Raw genomic sequence first — 22030 nt, 5'->3', positions numbered from 1 at the left:
GAATTTAAATGGTTATACACTTTTTAGGAGGGACAGAGAGATTAAAAAGGGTGGAGGGGTTTGTCTTTACGTAAAGTCAGACTTAAAGCCATGTAATAAAGACATTACCAATGAAAACGTCGAATCTCTTTGGGTAGAAATTTCAGTAGGGCTGAAGGTCACAAAGAAAATGATCATTGGTGTATGCTATAAACCACCCCGTATAGATGAGGGGGATGAGGCCCAGCTATTGTTGCAAATGGAGGAGGCTTCAAAACTGGGTCAAGTTGTTGTTATGGGGGACTTTAATTATCCGGACATTGACTGGAGTAATGGGGTGGCTAAGTCAGAAAAAGCTAGTAGGTTTGTAAATATGCTAAATGACAACTTTTTATTTCAGGCAGTTCAAGAACCCACTAGGAATGAAGCTATTTTGGACCTGGTGATTTCTAATAATAATGAACTTATCTCTAACATTTGTGTGGGTGAGCATTTGGGGAACAGTGATCACAACATGGTCTCCTTTGAGATAATGCTGCAGAGACAGCGCTATAAGGGAGTAACTAAAACGCTCAATTTTAGACGTGCAGACTTTGCCAGTATAAGGGCATCTCTGCAATGTGTCAACTGGGAAAGGCTTTTCATGGGGTTAGACACAGAAGGAAAATGGAACATCTTTAAAACATTGCTTTGTAGGTATACACAACAGTATATCCCCCTAGTAAGCAAGGAGAGGCATCGCAAAGCGAAACCTTTATGGCTGAATAAAAGTGTTATTGTCGAGGTTGGTAAGAAAAAACGTGCTTTTAGGGCATTCAAGTTAGCTGGGACAGCGGAAACTTTCATCAGGTACAAGGAAGCAAATAAAGCATGCAAAAAAGCTATCAAGCAAGCTAAAATAGAAATGGAAAGGGATATTGCAGCTAGGAGTAAAAAGAATCCAAAATTATTTTTTAATTATGTGAATAGTAAAAAAATGAAGCAAGAAGGGGTGGGAACTTTATTATCACGGGGGGGTACGTTGGTTGATGAAAACGGGGAAAAAGCTGAAATTTTGAACTCTTATTTTTCATCTGTCTATACATCTGAGGAGCCAGATAATGAAGGCTTCCCTTGTAATATGCCCAGTTCTAGTAATTTAGCTACTGACGCATGGGTCACTCGGGAGGAAATTCAAAAGAGACTTGAACATGTAAAGGTAAACAAAGGTCCAGGGCCGGATGGGATTCATCCCAGGGTATTAAATGAGCTGAGCGCTGTGATTGCCAAACCTCTTCACTTAATTTTTCAGGATTCATTGAGGTCTGGCATGGTGCCAAGAGACTGGCGGATTGCTAATGTGGTGCCGTTATTTAAAAAGGGATCCCGTTCTCAGCCTGAAAACTATAGGCCTGTTAGTCTGACATCAGTAGTAGGAAAACTTTTGGAAGGGGTAATAAGGGATAGGGTACTTGAATACATTGCAGTTCACAATACCATTAGTTTGTGCCAGCATGGTTTTATGCGTAACAGATCTTGCCAGACTAATTTAGTTGCCTTTTATGAGGAGGTGAGTAGGAACCTTGATGCTGGAATGGCAGTTGATGTCATCTACTTGGACTTTGCTAAAGCGTTTGATACAGTACCTCACAGAAGGTTAATGATCAAATTAAGGAATATTGGCCTAGAACATAATATTTGTAATTGGATAGAGAACTGGCTGAAGGATAGAGTACAAAGAGTGGTGGTAAATGGAACATTTTCTAATTGGACCAGTGTGGTTAGTGGAGTACCGCAGGGGTCAGTCCTTGGGCCTTTGCTTTTTAACTTGTTTATTAATGACCTGGAGGTGGGCATAGACAGTACTGTTTCTATTTTTGCTGATGACACTAAATTGTGCAAAACTATAAGTTCCATGCAGGATGCTGCCGCTTTGCAGAGCTATTTGACAAAATTAGATAACTGGGCAGCAAACTGGAAAATGAGGTTCAATGTTGATAAGTGCAAAGTTATGCACTTTGGTAGAAATAATATAAACGCAAACTATCTACTGAATGGTAGTGTGTTGGGGGTATCCTTAATGGAGAAGGATCTAGGGGTTTTTGTTGATAACAAGTTGTCTAATTCCAGGCAGTGTCATTCTGTGGCTACTAAAGCAAATAAAGTGCTGTCTTGTATAAAAAAGGGCATTGACTCAAGGGATGAGAACATAATTTTGCCCCTTTATAGGTCCCTGGTAAGGCCTCACCTTGAGTATGCAGTGCAGTTTTGGGCTCCAGTCCTTAAGAAGGATATTAATGAGCTGGAGAGAGTGCAGAGACGTGCAACTAAACTGGTTAAGGGGATGGAAGATTTAAACTATGAGGTGAGACTGTCGAGGTTGGGGTTGTTTTCTCTGGAAAAGAGGCGCTTGCGAGGGGACATGATTACTCTGTACAAGTACATTAGAGGGGATTATAGGCAGTTGGGGGATGTTCTTTTTTCCCATAAAAACAATCAACGCACCAGAGGTCAACCCTTTAGATTAGAGGAACGGAGTTTCCATTTGAAGCAGCGTAGGTGGTTTTTCACGGTGAGGGCAGTGAGGTTATGGAATGCCCTTCCTAGTGATGTGGTAATGTCAGATTCTGTTAATGCCTTTAAGAGGGGCCTGGATGAGTTCTTGATCAATCAGAATATCCAAGGCCATTGTGATACTAATATCTACAGTTAGTACTAGTGGTTGTATTTATAGTTTATGTATGTGAGTGTATAGATTGGTAGGTGTGGGTTAGGTGTGCTGGGTTTACTTGGATGGGTTGAACTTGATGGACACAGGTCTTTTTTCAACCCTATGTAACTATGTATGTAACTATATAACTATATGGAAGTTTCCTTACTCCTCCACTTATTGTAGTCAAACAGGGCATTTGATACTCCTGATGCCCATGCCTTTACAGCCAAGTGATATCATTAGGTATGAATGGCGTTTTTTCCAATATATTTCTTTTATCATATTATATAAATATTTCACTGTATTTCACCTTCTGTTTTACATCTGTTTTTTTGCTCTTATTTTTCTGATATAAATATAAATTATACAGTGGAGGAAATAATAATTTGACCCCTCACTGATTTTGTAAGTTTGTCCAATGACAAAGAAATGAAAAGTCTCAGAACAGTATCATTTCAATGGTAGGTTTATTTTAACAGTGGCAGATGGCACATCAAAAGGAAAATCGAAAAAATAACTTTAAATAAAAGATAGCAACTGATTTGCATTTCATTGAGTGAAATAAGTTTTTGAACCCCTACCAACCATTAAGAGTTCTGGCTCCCACAGAGTGGTTAGACACTTCTACTCAATTAGTCAACCTCAACCTGTCTTAACTAGTCACCTGTATAAAAGACACCTGTCCACAGAATCAATCAATCAAGCAGACTCCAAACTCTCCAACATGGGAAAGACCAAAGAGCTGTCCAAGGATGTCAGAGACAAAATTGTAGACCTGCACAAGGCTGGAATGGGCTACAAAACCATTAGCAAGAAGCTGGGAGAGAAGGTGACAACTGTTGGTGCGATTGTTCGAAAATGGAAGGAGCACAAAATGACCATCAATCGACCTCGCTCTGGGGCTCCACGCAAGATCTCACCTCGTGGGGTGTCAATGATTCTGAGAAAGGTGAAAAAGCATCCTAGAACTACACGGGAGGAGTTAGTTAATGACCTCAAATTAGCAGGGACCACAGTCACCAAGAAAACCATTGGAAACACATTACACCGCAATGGATTAAAATCCTGCAGGGCTCGCAAGGTCCCCCTGCTCAAGAAGGCACATGTGCAGGCCCGTCTGAAGTTTGCCAATGAACACCTGAATGATTCTGTGAGTGACTGGGAGAAGGTGCTGTGGTCTGATGAGACCAAAATAGAGCTCTTTGGCATTAACTCAACTCGCTGTGTTTGGAGGAAGAAAAATGCTGCCTATGACCCCCAAAACACCGTCCCCACCGTCAGCATGGGGGTGGAAACATTTTGCTTTGGGGGTGTTCTTCTGCTAAGGGCACAGGACAACTTATTCGCATTAACGGGAAAATGGATGGAGCCATGTATCGTGAAATCCTGAACGACAACCTCCTTCCCTCTGTCAGGAAACTGAAAATGGGTCGTGGATGGGTGTTCCAGCACGACAATGACCCAAAACATACAGCAAAGGCAACAAAGGAGTGGCTCAAGAAGAAGCACATTAAGGTCATGGAGTGGCCTAGTCAGTCTCCGGACCTTAATCCAATAGAAAACCTATGGAGGGAGCTCAAGCTCAGAGTTGCACAGAGACAGCCTCGAAACCTTAGGGATTTAGAGATGATCTGCAAAGAGGAGTGGACCAACATTCCTCCTAAAATGTGCGCAAACTTGGTCATCAATTACAAGAAACGTTTGACCTCTGTGCTTGCAAACAAGGGTTTTTCCACTAAGTATTAAGTCTTTTTTTGTTAGAGGGTTCAAAAACTTATTTCACTCAATGAAATGCAAATCAGTTGCTATCTTTTATTTAAAGTTATTTTTTCGATTTTCCTTTTGATGTGCTATCTGCCACTGTTAAAATAAACCTACCATTGAAATGATACTGTTCTGAGACTTTTCATTTCTTTGTCATTGGACAAACTTACAAAATCAGTGAGGGGTCAAATAATTATTTCCTCCACTGTATATAACAAATAAAATATAAATAAACTTAGCTATAAATAAAATCCATCATGTAATAAAGATTGTCACATGCATCACCATTATAAAATTCTCTGTACTTCTCACACTTACTGCACATCATGTACCTTGTAGAATACAGAGGCAGTATAAAGAACAACATGATTTGTTTAACCTGAATACAGGTTTTTTTTAGGCACCCTTTGAAATATTTGTACATTCAAAAAAATTCTGAATGAACTTCTGACATTCAAAAGCCAAAAGGAAAAGGTTACAAGGTAAACTAATTTGCACAGTAAATACGTCCCAAGGCTATCTTGTAGTAGGTCAAAAGCACATGTTGCAATGTATCTTACCCACATCAAGAATGTCCAAGGTTATTATGTCAGAGGTGGTGGATCCAAGTCTGTTTGAAGCTTCCACCCAAATCTCATAGGGTGTGAAGAGGGCAAGATCCTTTGGGATATGGCAGGAGTAAGGCCCCATGGTGTGATATTCTAAACATGTATTATCTCTGCCGTACCACCTGGAAAATATAAGGCTCCTATTAGCTTTCATCTGGTCTGAATTTCATACTTTTTACTATGGTACTTGATTAGCTACGGAATATTTCATCACAACCCCTATCAAAATCCTATTTGACTTCAGAAACATTCCTAAAGAAAATGCTAAATGAATAAATATCCGTGAGTTATATTTTACCCTAAACCATACTGTTATTACATTAAAAGTCTAATTCATGTTTTAAATCAGAAATACATGCAGAATGCAGACAAAAGTCCTAAAGAGGAAACACAAGATCAAAATATCTGTGCAAACAGGGCAATGTTTTTTGTGCACCGTGAGATTTGCCAGCTGCAAACCACGGGGGCCATGAAGAGTTCAAATTTCGTGAATAATTCAACTGATCAACAGGTGAAACTGTAGTAATAATGCTGACAGTCTACCTGAATGAAGCCATGGCCATACCAAGACCTGGCGAATAAAGATACGCTGGTTGCAAAACACAAAGTGACCACAGTTTTGAAGTAACTATTAGAGACCTTATACAGGTATCGGACCCCTTATCCGGAAACCCATTATCCAGAAAGCTCCGAATTACGGAAAGCCCGTCTCCCATAGACTCCATTTTAATCAAATAATTCAGAATTTTAAAACTGATTTCCTTTTTCTATGTAGAAAAAAATCAGTACCTTGTAATTGATCCCAACTAAGATATTAATAATCCTTATTGGATACTGATTTTTTAGTAGACTTAAGGTATGGAGATCCAAATTACAGAAAGACCCCTTATCCGGAATACCCTTGGTCCCGAGCATTCTGGATAATGGGTCCTATACCTGTATTCAGACAACAGCAATATTCCATGCCAATAGAGAGAGTGAAACATTAAATAAAATGCATATTTAATAACAGACATTCTTTAAATATGCATGACCTCTAAAAAGAAGCATTTAGTCTGTACCCAGCCTATATTTCCACCTAGAATTATACCTCAGTTTGTATTTCAATGTGTAGTTTGTGTGCAGATATGTCTCGCCTTCACTTCCTGGAATCCATTTGCAGGTTAGATCTTTCATATTCTTTGACCAGCAGGTAATATTGGTTGGCTTTTCAGGGGGCACTACAAAAGATAAAAACCACATACAACAATATTCCTGTTAGCAAAAAATAAGTAAAACAAATGTGATACATACAAAATATAGATATAGACAATATTGAAAATTCTAATCATTTTGGTCCTATGGGTTTGCGGGTTAGGGGAAACTTTGCTGTGTTAGGGCATAACCCTAAAGCGATCATTTAGGAGCACAAGTGTGGTGTGCACACTGGAATTTCATTCATGTGTTACTATGTTTATTACCCACAATGCAGCATTTTCCCATAAATCCAGCATAATGCCATCCACAAGAGGGAGTTGCACCTGGTGCACTTTACCATTGAAATGCTATTGCATTTGAAAATTTTCTGTGTTGGGAATGCAGCATTTCTGGTACTCTACATCAAAATGACATCTGCTTGTGATTCTTTAGGTTCAGGTACACTGCATGTATTGACATATTTTGACGGCATGTATTAATTGTATTGTATGAACCTTGTAAAGTTCCAGGGTTTACTTGTTCACAGAAACTTGTTCACAGTTTGGAACAGGGGGTGGGATGAACATACTAGCGCCAAACACAACTATGTAGAAGTGTGAAGATTATTAAATGGCTTCAATTCACACAGTTGCTGGTCCTAAATGAGCCCTCATAAATTTAATTAGGCAACACAGGAAGGTTCACACAGGATCAAAGGTAAACGATATAAGATTCAATCCCAGGATTCCCTAACACCAGTTGACAGCCACCAACACATTGTTCCATCAATAATTTTTATATGCATCCAATGCATTTATAACCCAGCTAAGATTTCAGTCACTCCAGTACTCAGTATCAGTATTAAATCATATGCTAGAAGTGAGCATTGCATTAAAAACATTTTACTTAGTTCAATAGATACATTTTTTAGGTATATTGGTGGTTGCGAACAGATGTGGATTAAATAATGACAGATATATATTGTATGCACCCCACCTAAGTAGCCCCAGGTAAAGCACAACTTTGCATTGACAAGAACTAGAAAGCTGAGACTTGTTAGAAAATCCAAGTTCCTAATAGTTACTATATGAGAGAGGGATTTGAGATGAGAGATTAAGAAGTGTCGGTGAGTCTTACAATGACTGTGGAATGATTTTTAATCTCCTGTCAAAGCATTCTACGAGAGCAGCATTCTTCTATGATTGCTTGCTGTGTATTTGTGAATATGGATAAATGTATGTACAACAAGGTTTTCCACACTATGGATGTTCTTAAACATTCCTCATCCTATTTTAATGGAATAGCCCAGAGGCAGAAGCAAAGTAGTCAAGGAATAACTAAACAGTACACATTTGTTTGGGAAGAATAAGAATTGAATTGAACAGAGGGATGAGCTTTTTATAGCATGCAAGGTTTTCTTGAATAGTACAGGTAGAGGATCTGTTATCTGGAAACCCATTATCCAGAAAGCTCTGAATTACAGAAGGACTATAACCCATAGACTCCATTTTGTTCAAATAGTTCAAAATTTTTTAAAATGTTAAAACATATTTCCTTTTTTTCTATAATAACAATACAGCACCTTGCACTTGATACCAACTAATATCGATTTAATTATTGGAAACACAAAAAAACACCAAAAATCTGTTGGTTTAATTAATGTTTAAATGATTTTTAGTAGATTGTATGGAGATCCAAATTATGGAAAGACCCCTTATTCTGGATATCAGGTCACATACCTGTAGTAGGTATGCAGGTATATTGGGCACAGCAACAACATTTAGCACCAGGTTTTTGTTTATGTTATTTCTGTTTCTGGAAGAAAAATATAAACTTTTAATGTTGCACCTAAGGTGGCAAATTGATTTTATGCCAAGATCTGAGTTGTCTGGCTTAATTTTCAGTGGCCAAGGGGGAAAAAACTTTGGGCCACATTCACATCATTTTTGGACGCAATTGACATGTTTTTTCCCACAATGCATAGTTTTTGCCTAGAAACCAAGCATCGCTGTGTCCGATTTATCATCAATAGATGCAACTGCACGTGCACTTCGATGTATCAGACACAGTTGTGCCAAATATTTTCGCAGTCTGTCTGGAGTCAATTTCACTGTTTGGCATCTGTTTCTGATACTTTAGGTGTAAGCGTGCTGTGTCTACTCAAAGAGGGTGCTGAGGAATCCCTGGAGCTACCACCTAGTCAGGAGGTGACAGAAGAGCTAGGGTTCGCTAAGTGCTGTGCATCAATAGATGCAGCAGATCTGAATTCAGAATGGAAGGCAAGAAATACTGACTGCTGCTGAGTGCCACTATACAAAAGTGAGCAGAGCACATTTGATGAAAGTGGTTTTAGGCACAACTCACTGCGAGATAAAGTGCAAATTGCTCACTACATCTACAGATGTAAATGAGCCCTTTTGTCTGATAGCTAAAGAAGCTCAAACATTAGTGGCTACTGATACTCTGCAAGAAACCCAACATTTTGCCCCTGACCCCAAAGACCTGCTTGGGATCAACACATTGCCTTAGTAAGCAGCTTATATTTATAAATGGTGGATTAGAATACATTCTTAGCATCATGGCTTCATGAAGCACTCAAATGATTGTACCAGGCAACGGCTTATTTGGTCTAATGGCTGCAAATATGTGTGCAGTCACGTCTGAGTTTTTTGAACAGTATTACTTCACTAAGTGCCATGAGGTGGAGCCATTTTTATTACATAGTGGTGTACCATAAAATGCACAAAAGCCGGTACTTGCACCTGTTAAGGCACCAGTATGCTGAGGATATTACACCCAATATATTCTATGAGAAATTCTAGATAGATTTATGACATAAAAAGGCAAAAACTGTTCTTTATTAAAATATATAATAAATCACAGATGCCTTTCAGCATCCAGGTCGACCCATGCTTTCTATAATACTTTTTCCATATCATTTCTTTTTTGTCCTTGCATACTCAGCAATTTGCATCTCTCTCCATAAATCTCTTTAGACACCCTACTACAAGTGAATATGCACTCATGAAGTGTCTTTGAACTGGAAATGCTCTTACTCCTTCGGAGCAAGAAAAGCTACTGTTTTGAAAATCAATCTTAGTCTCGTTAAACTGGGCTTCATTGGAAATACATTTTTTATGTGCTGTTTAATAGTTGCCTTTTTTTAACTTGGATTCTGTTTCAGGTTCTGCACAGCGCTCTGGTGGATTTGGACTGTCCTTACAAAAAGGGATAAAGAGAGCTTTCATTCCTATAAATCTTTATTAAAATGTAAAACTTTACAGGACCTGATAAAATACCTTTATTTCTGGCATTTTTATAGTACTCATTAAATGCCCATTAGTCATCTGAAAATGTTGCTAAATATCCTTTAAGTACTTCTTACATTTATGAAAACGACTGCATTTAATAAGGAACAGTTAGAGAAGAGGCGCCCCCCTCTGCCCTTGAGTAAGCAGGCTTGGGTCCATTCCCCAACTATGGCAACAGAGGACAAGGAGAAATGTATTCAGAAAAAGATTGTAAGCTCTTGGGAGCAGAGCCCTCTGATCCTATTCTTACTCTATATACCCTTATATGTTAAACTTTTTAGGATCCCTGTTTGTTTAAATTTGCTGTGAAGCACTGTGTAAATTACTGGCGCTATATAAATAAATAATGATGATGATGATTATGATGAAAATAAATTCTATACATTTAGAGGCCAAAGACAAATAAATCCTAAGCCAATTAGAGCAGTAACGTGGACTAAAAGCTTATATTTTGGGAAATATTAACACATTAATTTATCGCATGATGTGTTACTTCCTTATGGTATGTTATTACCAGTTATGTGACATTCAGTTCCGCAATAACCACTGTGGAGTCATTTCTGTGCACTTCACTTATTGGCAGTTTGTCCAACATGTAAGGTTGGCTTTCTCTCAGCTCTTCACATATGCAGTTTAGTATATCTTAACTGAGTTTAGCAAATCCTCATGTAATTTAGAAAAATATATGTACCCACAACATAAACTAGTACTATAATTTTGGGAAAACTTTAGTATCGTGCACTATGGGTTTAGAATATGATATATTTGGGGAAAACAAATAGTCTTTAGCTTCTCTTTTTTCCCTTACCCTATAATAATACATTTGTTTGTATATTACTATAGTTTGTTGTGACATAGGTTTTCTTCACTGGCTTCACCTGAAGAATGAATTACATTGTTTAACTTAAACCCATGGAGAGCAAAATGGAAGCTCACACTCACATGTAAAATGCAAACGAGAAAGAAGAAATATTTGCATGAATGATTGGGTATATCAACACCACTTCACCAAATGCCATATTGGATTTAAACAATAAAGATAAATGTTATGGTTCTTTTATGCATATCAAGGGTGACTGGGAAAAGCTTTATATTGATGTAATGCAACTGATATTGTTATGATGCTTCATTCATTATTTTGTATTGGTCTCCCCTTAAATATCCTGTTTTTCCCAACAGAGAGTCACAACTCTATGGAAAAATATCTAAAATAAATTTTGACTGTACTACAAACAAGAGACAAACATTATAAACACATATATATTTGCTGTGTCATAGTAATCACTGTTTAATCATCATCATTATCATTTATTTAATAAGTATAGCTCAGAGGTTCAGGTTCCAGAACTGTTGCACTGTCTTCAATAAAAAGCCCAAAGCAGTCAATGGGAGTTCTAGTGTGGAACTAGATACGGTTTGCAATACTGAATATACTTGGATGGTTAGAGTAAGTTGATTGATGTAGCATTTTATGTTATCTAAAAGTCTATTTTCTCTCTTTTTGAGTCTTTTGTGAGATATATGTCATCTTAAAACAAAAAATGCATATGTGAAGACAAAATGCAGTTTTACATTTATGTCATTAATACACAGATTTATGCATAGATTTATATGTATTTGATCCTTGCGTCTGTTATTATTTTAGCAATAGGTGTTAGAGTCGTTGCACAATTCTTTGGTGTGATTAACAGATGTGAATGCTGTAACACCTAACTTCAAAGAGGATGGACTTTTAATGCAGTATGGGCATCTTTGCACCAGTGTTGTTTTTGCAACAAGGCTTCACACTAAACCAGAGCCATACTATAGTTCAGCTCCAATATGTTCTCTCATACTTGTTTTCTAATATAAATATCCCTCTCCCTGAAACATTCTGTTTATTTTACATGTGGTTGCTAATGGAAAATCTTAAGAGAACCTTTTACTGCAGTAAATAATTGTAGGCATTAACCTTGCCATTTGTTGCTTATTGAAGTAATTGGCCTAATGGCTAAACCCTTTGAGCTTTGTCAAACAATGAAATACAGAGAAACCTATTAAAATAGCCATGAGAGAGCATGGAAGCCCAGACCAAAACACAGCATAAATTATGATGTCTTGTTATTTTTGCATTCTTGTAATTGTGCTATTTCTAGAATTACAGTATGTCCTACATATTTTAAACTTTTGTCAGGTTTTTGTAGTAAATCTTTCTCTGTTCGCTTTTTTTTGGCTAAGCGAGTTTCTTAGTTTCTTAGTATTTAGTTTTTATGCTTTTGACATGAACAGGGTAAAATTAATTGTTGACCAGGTTTGTATAGAAAGTATCTCTATAAATAGTAGTCACCCTAATTCCTACAGTTTAGCCACTTTTAAGCTAATGTCACATCTGCTGGTTTGTCCTCTGATTTTACAGCAAAAAAAGGCACAAACTAGTCATTGCTGCTTTTCATTGACTTTAAGAGCAACCACCTGTTGACACTGTGGCTTGTTTCCCTTAAAAAGTGTCATCTTTTGGCAGAAACCAACTGTACAAGTTGTTACAGGCATTTGCCATTAAACACAACAGCAGGAGGCACACTGACTTTAGGTATTTCTCTAACAGCAAAAATAAGACAATGGATAAGCCACCAGAAATCCACCATTACTAGGCACAAATCAGTAGGATTACAAGGCCTTACATACATGCTTCCCTAACTGATCCACACTTTCTTCCCTTACACTACAGCATAGTTATTTTTGAGGCCTTTTCCAGAACAAAAATATAAGATTCAGTATGCAGAAGAAGGGTCCCTTCATGCCCAAGAGCCATTTCATTTCACACAACCTATGCTGCTTAGAAATATGTACTGAGAAGTGAGATTCCTTGCCAGTACTAGCCCTTCATGTAAGATTTTGTTTCATAAACTCTACGTTATAGAGTCCTAGACTAATGGGCCCACCCCCACCTAGGGGTCAGTTAGTATGGTGATGATAACTTCTGCTTTAAGTAATTAACCTCTGTTTACTATTGGAAGAAGCCAGACTGACCTGTATTGTCTTCACATTGCTCATAAGTTATTACATTGAAATGTGCAGAGAAGGAATGTGCTTATGCCTTAAACCTTATTGTTTATTGATATTTACACACTTAAGAGCAGAATACCAGCCTTTTGTTAATGCATGGTGGGGAAAAAGATGTTATCACTTAATTAATTTACTTTTGTTTAGTGCCGAAACTATATAGGTGATAGAGGCTTTATAATAAATTAGCGAGGCCTGTACATTAGAGACACTTTTTGTTACAGGTATGAGATCTCTTATCCGGATACCCATTATCCAGAAAGCTCAAAATTACGGAATGGCCATCTCCCATAGACTCCATTATAAGCAAACAATTCTAATTTTTAAAAATGATTTCCTTTTTCTCTTTAATAATAAAACAGTACTTTGTCCTTGATCCCAACTTAGATATAATTAATCTTTATTGGAGGCAATACAAGCCTTTGGGTTTATTCAATATTAAAATGATTTTTAGCAGACTTAAGTTATGAAGATCCAAATTAAGGAAAGATCCATTATCCAGGTCCCAAGCATTTTGGATAACAGGTCCCATACCTGTACTACATTAGAGATACTATAATGTCTCAAATGATTACATTTACCCTAAGGCTAAAGTCACACAATACACAGGGCCCATTTCTATCTGCCTGTATTTTGTAACACGTACTTTTGCTTTTTGTGAGCTGATCTCTGCTCCGTGTAACTACACTCAAACAGATGCTGTGCCCATCAATGCAGCTACAGTGAGTTCAGCTACAGTGATGAGCGCAGATCCGCTTCTCCCCACCTGTCTACAAAACACAGTTGAAGAAAAGCAGACCCTATGCAATGTGTGACTTTGCCCTAAGGGTAATGGCAGTCAGGACAGTTTGTCACCTGAACTTAATCTCCTCCAGCACAAGCAACAAAACATCCAGAATTGAGAGTTATATTTTTATCAGGATTAATCACCAGAGGTTAAACATGTGCATCACATAGTCACCCATACTTGTTTTGTGAGGCAAGTTCCGGTGACTATGTGATGCATATAGATTAATTTGTTTCACTATGGGATATTTACATAATGACATTTTTTTAATAACTATGATTTTGTCAGACTGATTTTGACAAAATAAAGCCAATTCAATATTGCAAAGTTGCAATTTCTTTTTCTTCTTATTATTCTTCTAGAAATGCAATATCTACAATGCATTTTTCCATAATACTTTGAAAAAAAGATTAATATATTTTCTTAAAATATCAATTTGTGGGTGGGGGGGGTCAAACAGAGGGTAATGTCAGAAATGATCTTCTGTATGAAATGTATAAATATCTGAAGGGACCTCCAGAGTGTAATGCTGTAAAGCTGATACCAGAACTCTAAACTCTGGCACACGCAGTATGACAAATTCCTGAAAACAACTGATATCTTCTTGTCTAGAATTTGTGTCTTGGCGAAAATGTAATGTTAACCCACCGGTGATACATAATTGGGCATCCATTCAGTTATACATGCCCCTGTTTTCTAAGCCTGAGAATTAAAAACATACATCCAACATAAAGACATGAGCCCGCCAGGATTCTCCCGTCTTTGCCGTGACACACCAGGTTATCTCCTGACTGCTGCTTGGATCCATTCAGGTTATTCAAGACCACACTTAAAGATGTGCTGTTGAGTATCTTATACAGCTCTGCTGGGAGCCTTCTCCCATTAAGGGTCCAGAACAGGTCCTCAACTTTCAGGTTTAAATCTGGGTCCACAGAGCAAGATGCGGTTAGTGATGATCCTATTGTTAGAGTTGGGTCTTGTGGGATTATTACAGCAGGATCTGCAGAGGAAATGAGGAGAAATTAGTGGGTATGCTACTCAGGCATTCTAGCTGCAGGGTTAAATAAGCATAAAGAATATTTCCTGGTTATTTAATGGGGTATGTGTAAGTCATATGTGAGAATCATTAAGTCCCTGCTTATTATATTTAGTGTGTTACCATGTATCATTATGGCTGCAGATATTTTTGCAATTAGAGTTAATCTCTTAGGAAAAGAGGGTACAATTTCAAATTGTCTTCAGCTTCAAAAGGATAATATTGATCATTAAACGGGTCTTGCCTTCTAAGATTTTGCAAGTCAAATTTAACAAGTTTAGGCAATTAATGAGCTATAGTAATGATGGTGTTGGTGACGCAATCTCTCACCTAGGCATGAAAATAACATTTATTTTTCCATTTTTAGATTCATAAAAACTATAACATAATTCTACATCACAGAAATATACCATACCGGCAATGATTTGTTTGCAGAATACAATTATGTGTACTTAAAGGACATGTAAAGCCTACATTTGCCTACAATGTATATCAGTTGGGCACGTGTCCCCCACCCAAATGGCATCATTTGTACTGCATACATTCCCCTCCGTTTGCCAGCACCATCACATTTTCCTAAAGCAAATAGCAGCTTTCACCCAGTGGCCATTTTTCCTCTGATACATAATCAGTTACATTTAAATCTGCAATCAGCATACACACACAGACCCTTATTCAACATACATTTCATCAAGAATACAGGCTCACACAGGCACAACTGTCTTTGATAAAAGTTTTTGTTTGAGCACTGTAATATTAAAGCTGAGCTCAGGGGAAAAAAATTGAAGTAGACAGCTAGAGCTGAGTTTCTATTGGAACCAGCAATGCCATCTCTTTACTGGCTGCTAGACTGGGGGGCGTGTTTAGTAATCTGAGCTTAGAACAACTGAGCATGCCCACAAGCCAACAGCCAAAGCAAATTCCAGAGGGAGGAGGCCGAGTGAGTTACAGGAGGAGAAGGAAATCTAAGTGATTAAGGGGATGTTGCAGCCTTACTATTAACCTCTGGACAACCAGTGTGGCAGGTATTGAAAGATTGCAAAGAGGCTGTTCACTGATTAGATTTTTGTGTGTGGGGTTTACATGTCCTTTAAGGGCCCATATTTAAAAATATATAATATAGAAAACTAAAGAAATAAATAAAATGTGTACAAACAAATCTGATGAGAAACACTGACATTATGATAAGAAAAATAGATTTTCTGTAAGCAGCTAGAATGCAGTTGAATTAGTCCTCAAGTCATTTGTAGAGGTCTGGTGTTTCAGTTAATATCATTATTAAAAACTACAGAAATATGTAGGCTCAAAGCTTCTTTATTTTTGGGCTTTAGCAGTAGCACTTACTTCTAGGTTATTGGTAAATGGCCCCTTTATGTGTTATGCACCTATATTGATACAGCATAATAATAGGACTTCCACTGACCCCTCCAGAAGGCACTGGGTCTGCATAATCTTTTAGTTTTATTAAAAGAAAAACGAAAAATACACATACAAAACTCTAGTACTTGACATTTCTATATATATCTGCCCTATTCTTATGCATAGGAAGGCTAATTAGCATCATGTTGTATGCTGTAGTATACTTCATTTACAGTAGAACGAATGTTATCTAAACATTTAGAGAAGAGCAGGCAATCCACTGAGGAGGGATAGTGGACAAGTGATGGAAGATAGCTGACAATCTATGGATCAAAGCTCAATATAAGGGAAAGAGAGTCATGGTATGACTGAGACACAACGATAAAAATCACACATGTAGAACAAGGTTTTGGCTGCAATAAGATACTATGGACCCGATTCACTAAAGTGCGATAAAAATTATCGCACGCTTTTTTGCGTTAAATAAGTCACGATAATTAGCGCGCGATTCACCATAGTATTATCGCGTGCGTTAAGTCGCCATTTTCGCTAGTTTTAACGCATGCGTTAATTTCCGTGCTGAAAACAATACGATCGCATGATTCCCTATAACTTAGGCGCGCTAAATATCGCATTCGGCTATGCGAAAATTAACACCTACTACAGGCAGGCGAAAAATTATAGAAAAGTACAGTAAATGAGTTTTTGCCAATAAAATATGGACTTACAGTGTTATTTATTCAAGTATGGGTCTTTTTACTAAATTTTACTAAAGTCTTGGCATGTATGGAATTTCGCTACTATTATACAGTACAATAGTGGTAAAAATTTAGTCGCCAAAATATACAGTACAATAGTGGTAAATATTTAGTCGCCAAAATATACAGTGCAATAGTGGTAAATATTTAGTCGCCAAACTATACAGAGAAATAGTGGTAAATATTTAGTCGCGATATTATACAGTACAATAGTGGTAACTATTTAGTCGCACAAAATAATAATTACTAGGTATAATAATTATAGAAAGGTACAGTAAATGAGCTTTTGCCAATAAAATATGGACTTTGCAGTGCTATTTATTCAAGTATAATTTTGAAAATTCCCGCACGTCCAAAAATTGACACAGGCTTCAAAAAATAATAGTCGCGGGCAACAAATTTTTTGCCCGCACAACATTTTTGCCGTTTCGGGGATCTTTCAAAATTAGTACGTAGCGTATTTTCTGACGAGTGTGATAACTCTAGCACTTCTTTTTTTTTCTTACTTATATTTTTATTGGTTTTTTGGGGGGTTTTTTGCAAATAAACATTTATACAGCACCTCTCTAGCATTCTGTACTCTCCCAGGGCAAAATGTCGCCAGTTTTATGCTGCCGATTGTCATGTACGTAATGGCGCAACAATTAGCGCATGCGATAAATAGCGTGCATGCGAAAAATACCGCGCACGCTATTTATCGCGACAAAAATATTGCATGAAATACTGCGCGTAAAATAGCGCAACTATGCTTATAGTGAATCGTGCGAAAAGTAGCGGAAATTAAGATGCGATAAAATTTTTACCGCACGCTATAAATAGCGCACGTTTTATCGCCCTTTAGTGAATCAGGCCCTATAGATGTTACAGAATTTCAACTCCCATCTGCCTTCTGACAGACATCTGTAGCTCTGCAACACCTGTGATGCCAAAGCTTGCATACCCCTGGCCTGCAGACTATCACTCTAAGCCGTTGGGGGCATGGTGGCTCTGTGCAGGCAGCATGGTGGTTACGTTTCTGATTTTATTAGTGGTGCTAGACATGACGCTAGCATCACTAGATGTCATAGTTGTCATTCTTACTGCTACACATTCTGCTACACATTCTTTGCAAAAGCCTGTGTAAAAAAAATCCAGGGAAGCAGATCTCTAATGTCCACTAATAAAGTCAGTAACTTACAGGAAAAAGTGGCTTATATTTTAGCCAGAGCAGTCATACAGTTTATGGTCACCTTTATTACATTGTTAGAACAAAACATGCATAGCATAAATTTGAGCTGGAGACCAGTGTTTGGAACAAAATAATTCTAAATCACTCTCTCTATTTATTTTTCATTGAAATCATATCAGCCTCAGGCAGTAAAATGATTACAAGATTGACAGCTTGAAATATATCTTAAATTAAACATTTCCAACTGTCTTCTGATCTTTTCTTGTCAAGCTTAATGTTCTGTGAGGAAAGCGCACATTTTGGCAGACAGAGAGCAAGGCTGTGGTTTAAATGGGGTTATTTTGTGGTTGATTATTCAAATTATGTATAACCAACAATAGACAAATGTTAGAAAGTAGCCAGCTAATTATTTGTCTTTTCTGAATGATATGTTAAGTGAAAGGAATCTGCATTTTATTTTGTTGTAGTTATATACATTGTTTAGCCAAATGTAGAGAGGTTTGAGGTCCTTCCAGCAAACGTCAAAGACTCAGCAGCACAGACAGCTCCTAAAGCCCATGTCAGAGTGGTATAAACTCACAGCATGTGATATATAGGCAATGCCTACAGTTCCTGTGGTTCCAGATTGACATTTTATGATGCAAAAGATTTACAAATATTATTGTCACATAAAAAGTTTCATCGTTAGCTAAACCACTAGAACGTAGGAAAATAGTAGTAAACATATTTAGTGGAGGCATACAGTAGACTATATTAGGAAAGTCATTAAACAGCTTTAGAACATGAACTTAAATTGAAAGAATGCCAGCTCAGTAACGTAATGGACTAAATTAACTTGAAGGAGAGTGAAGTACCTCAACAGTGCTACTGACTGTTCTATTAGAAGTGATTCATTTAAATGATACATTTATGCAAAGTAATACAGTGGTATAAGTACACGTATAATGAAAGTGTGAGGTACCTCAAACTATAAAAAGGCTTTATAAAGTGTAAGCCTGTATTGGGTTTTGGGTCAGGGACCCTGGGGCAGAACTATTGGTTGGTGGAGAGGCACATGTCTTGGGGGGTGGGTGGGCTAAGACCACTCTTGCCTGCTTTAACATCGACCCACATCAGCTGCTACAAGTGCCTGGGAAGCAGCAGAATACTCATTATTACTAGCACAAGTGGGGAGAAGGTGTACGGGCTGCAAGAGACTCCCTTTTTTAATAGAAACAGAAGGATTTATTTGACTTCATGCCAAGCAAGACCAAAATTAAAAACTAAAAATTATTGTTATAAATCAAGTAGTGGCTTTAAGTAAGTTCAGAGAGGGAATCTTTACTTTTGTAAATGCATTAATTTAAAAAAACTAATATGTCTAGACTTTTGTGGCTGACTCACCCACTCCACCCACACAAACAGAATTTTTAAAATTCAGTACCATGGACAAGAGGCAATTCATAATTCTCCTGTAACTCTTCATCTTCCTCACACTGTTTTCATAACCATATTTTTATGTGAACACTAAGTTTTCCTTTCTTTTTCATTGTCTCAAACACCCATGCACCGATGCTCCACTAAAATGCACAGATACAGACTAGCTATCTCCAACAAAACCACTGTCACTGACCACTTTTCTCCTTTCTCTTAAGGATACAAAGGACATTCTTAGCACCTTATAAAACAGAACGTGTACCAGCCATCTTCGTACAAAACAGTTGATGGGAAAGTAAGATTAGGCAAGCTATGGAGCATTACCCTAGATGTGGTTCCTACAACTTCTCAAAACCCCAGGACTATAATGCAAGGAGAATTATTGTCCCCTATCAGCCCTGGAGATACTATGTGCATGTACTCCTCAGCTGCATTTCCTCTGCAATGCCTTGAAGGGACCTTCCAATCAGAATCAATACTCTTTCCTGAGCTGAAAGACCCTCTCCTTTTTCTGTGCATTTGAGTTTATAGACATTTATAAGCCATCTTACAGTTCCATTTTTACAGTTTGGCCCTTATGCTTGTAATCACTCACTGTAGTACTCAGGATGGTCAAACTCAAACTATGATGTTTTAGCCTTTAGAGACAAAAGCATTATCCAAAGGAACATAATAACATCATGAGCTGCAAATAAGTAAATAAACTGAAATAAAAAAATGCATTTCTAACACTGAGGTAAATAATCCCTTTAGATATGCACAAAAGTTTATGATGCATCAATCAGAAACATTTCTATACTCCCCTATTCTGCCATTGTTTTCCATTACTAGTTTACAGAACAATAAGAAGGGTCTTAATTACTTTCTATTTTTTTAACATTTTCATTTTAAAAGTCTTTTGTTTTCATAAAATAATTTGCAAAGTGTTGCTGCTTGCCTTAGCCTGCCATCTGTTGGCCTCAACCAATGTCTGCAGCTTTTAAATTTTCAACTATAAACTATCTACATTATAGAAAATGGAAATGGGTGGTTTTAACTTTAATTGGACTATATCCGCCATTACCTTTTAGCAGCCAGAGCAGTTTGAAAAGGAAATGCTACAAGTAGCAGCTGGAGGGTCACATGTTGCATACTCATGTTGCTATTCTAATTATATCACTTGACCTTAAGTTTTGTGGCCTTCTGATTTTGAATGCAGTTGCTTGGACTTTTTCAATCTTTTGGGCGGATTGTAACTGGGCACTTGCGTGAAGAAGCAATTACATGGCACAATAGTAAATAGTGCCTAAATGTATATTCTTAATCAGCCAGGCAGCATATAAACATTAAATGAGAGGGAAAGATGAAATCACTGGGGGGTAAGTGATAATATTCAATTACCTGATACCACAGACTGCTGCTCCTGTTAGAAAATTGCACCAGCCCAGGGCACTTCTGAGTGAGCACCATGGAGCAATCATCTACTTCTTCGATCTTTAATGCCCCTGGGCCAACACATGCACACTCAGGTTGAAAGGCCAGCTTTTTGCATAAAGTTCTCATAAGTGCACTCACCAATAAAAAAAAATAAGAAACTGGAAGATTGTGATGTGCTGTTCATTCAAAAGTATCAAGTAATTGATTATAATCACTGGGGGGTGTCTGGCATTTGCCACACCCCTGTGATTTCACCTTTCCCTCTCCTTTAAATAAAATGACAAAATCTTTGTATACTATGAGTAAGGGCAAACACCATAAGGGCTATCATCCTGTTTATCTCCTGGGTAATTGCAGGCCAACAGGATTACAAATGCAAGGGTCATCAATCCAAACAACCACTAATTTCTGCAAAGCCTTTATTAATGTTCTAGGCTAGGAGATTTGCCTGCCTTTCCCACTTTACAATGTAACATATACAGTACATTTACCTAAAAGAACTGTACCCATAGTTCAGGAGCCAGAAGACAGCACCAACCACTAAAATGAAAATCTGGCAAAACTATGTGCTTATCCGTTAAACTTGGAGTCAGATCCTGGAAAAAATAACCCATAAATTTGAAAGCCAGAGCTATTTACATTAACTTTCTTCAAATCATTTCCAGAAATATTTGTGTTTGAGAGTCTTTCCCATAACATACTGACTTATATCTGACTATATTCAGTACAATATATTCCTATAAGTATATGAAGGTTTTCATTTATTTAAGTCATAATATACAGTATGTAGTAGTAATACATTTTAGAGTGGCCATACATGGGCCCAACCTATGTAATATGTGGCAAATAGGCCCCCAGACTAGACACATAGAAACTGGCCATTAGCCAATTGCATTGTTTTGTGTAATACTTGTATGTCATTTCCAAATGTGGGAGTCTGGTGAAATAGGGAGTAATTCTTCTAGAGTCTTAGATTTGGTATAAGCCATTCCTTATTTACTTTCAGCACTGTGGTTGGGAGTTTAGCTGACAGGGAACCAAGAACTTGAACTAGAACTAGAGTGTTTGTGTAGTGTTTGTGCTGGCCTCCAGCAACAGGACTGGTTCTTTCTAAAATGAGAAGATAATAAAGGCCCCACGTTTTAAGCTTTATTGTGTGGTCTAGGAAATGGGTGGAAGGTGCAGCATTTTATTCACTTTTTCCAGGACAAAGAGTTCCACCTAGCACCAGACACCTGTAACATATAGGTGAATTTTTCTTACATACCTTAATATTGTATTTTAGAGTGGCAATCAGACTCTACATTTGCACCTACTATTTCACATGAAGACCAACCTTCTACTTTGAGCCCAAACACCCCAGTATTTGTTACTGCTACCCTGTCTGGACTAAATCAAACCCAAAATTAAGTTAACCAGTGTCAGGACTTACGGTTAACTTCTGTGCTGTTTGCTGGATACTAGTAATATCATTTCTCTAACAGAAGCCACTAAAACTTAGATAGATCTAAATAGAAA

The 22030-nt window shown here is 37.5% G+C and overlaps 1 protein-coding gene across 4 annotated transcripts in view; it reads right to left on the bottom strand.

Annotated features, from left to right (window-relative positions):
• Positions 1-22030, bottom strand: part of crlf1 (cytokine receptor-like factor 1) — an 89483-nt gene that overhangs the window by 26227 nt on the left and 41226 nt on the right. For all 4 annotated transcript variants that reach the window (XM_031906295.1, XM_004915488.3, XM_002940207.4 and 1 more), the window contains exons 2-4: positions 14081-14359; positions 6134-6263; positions 4996-5165 (exon numbers count right to left, since the gene is read on the bottom strand). In XM_031906295.1, coding sequence (XP_031762155.1) covers positions 4996-5165; positions 6134-6263; positions 14081-14359 — 579 coding nt within the window. The remainder of the gene's footprint in view (positions 1-4995; positions 5166-6133; positions 6264-14080; positions 14360-22030) is intronic.

The sequence above is a fragment of the Xenopus tropicalis genome, chromosome 1 (assembly GCF_000004195.4).
Source record: "Xenopus tropicalis strain Nigerian chromosome 1, UCB_Xtro_10.0, whole genome shotgun sequence".
NCBI lineage: Eukaryota > Metazoa > Chordata > Amphibia > Anura > Pipidae > Xenopus > Xenopus tropicalis.
This window is presented reverse-complemented; position numbering and strand designations above follow the sequence as displayed.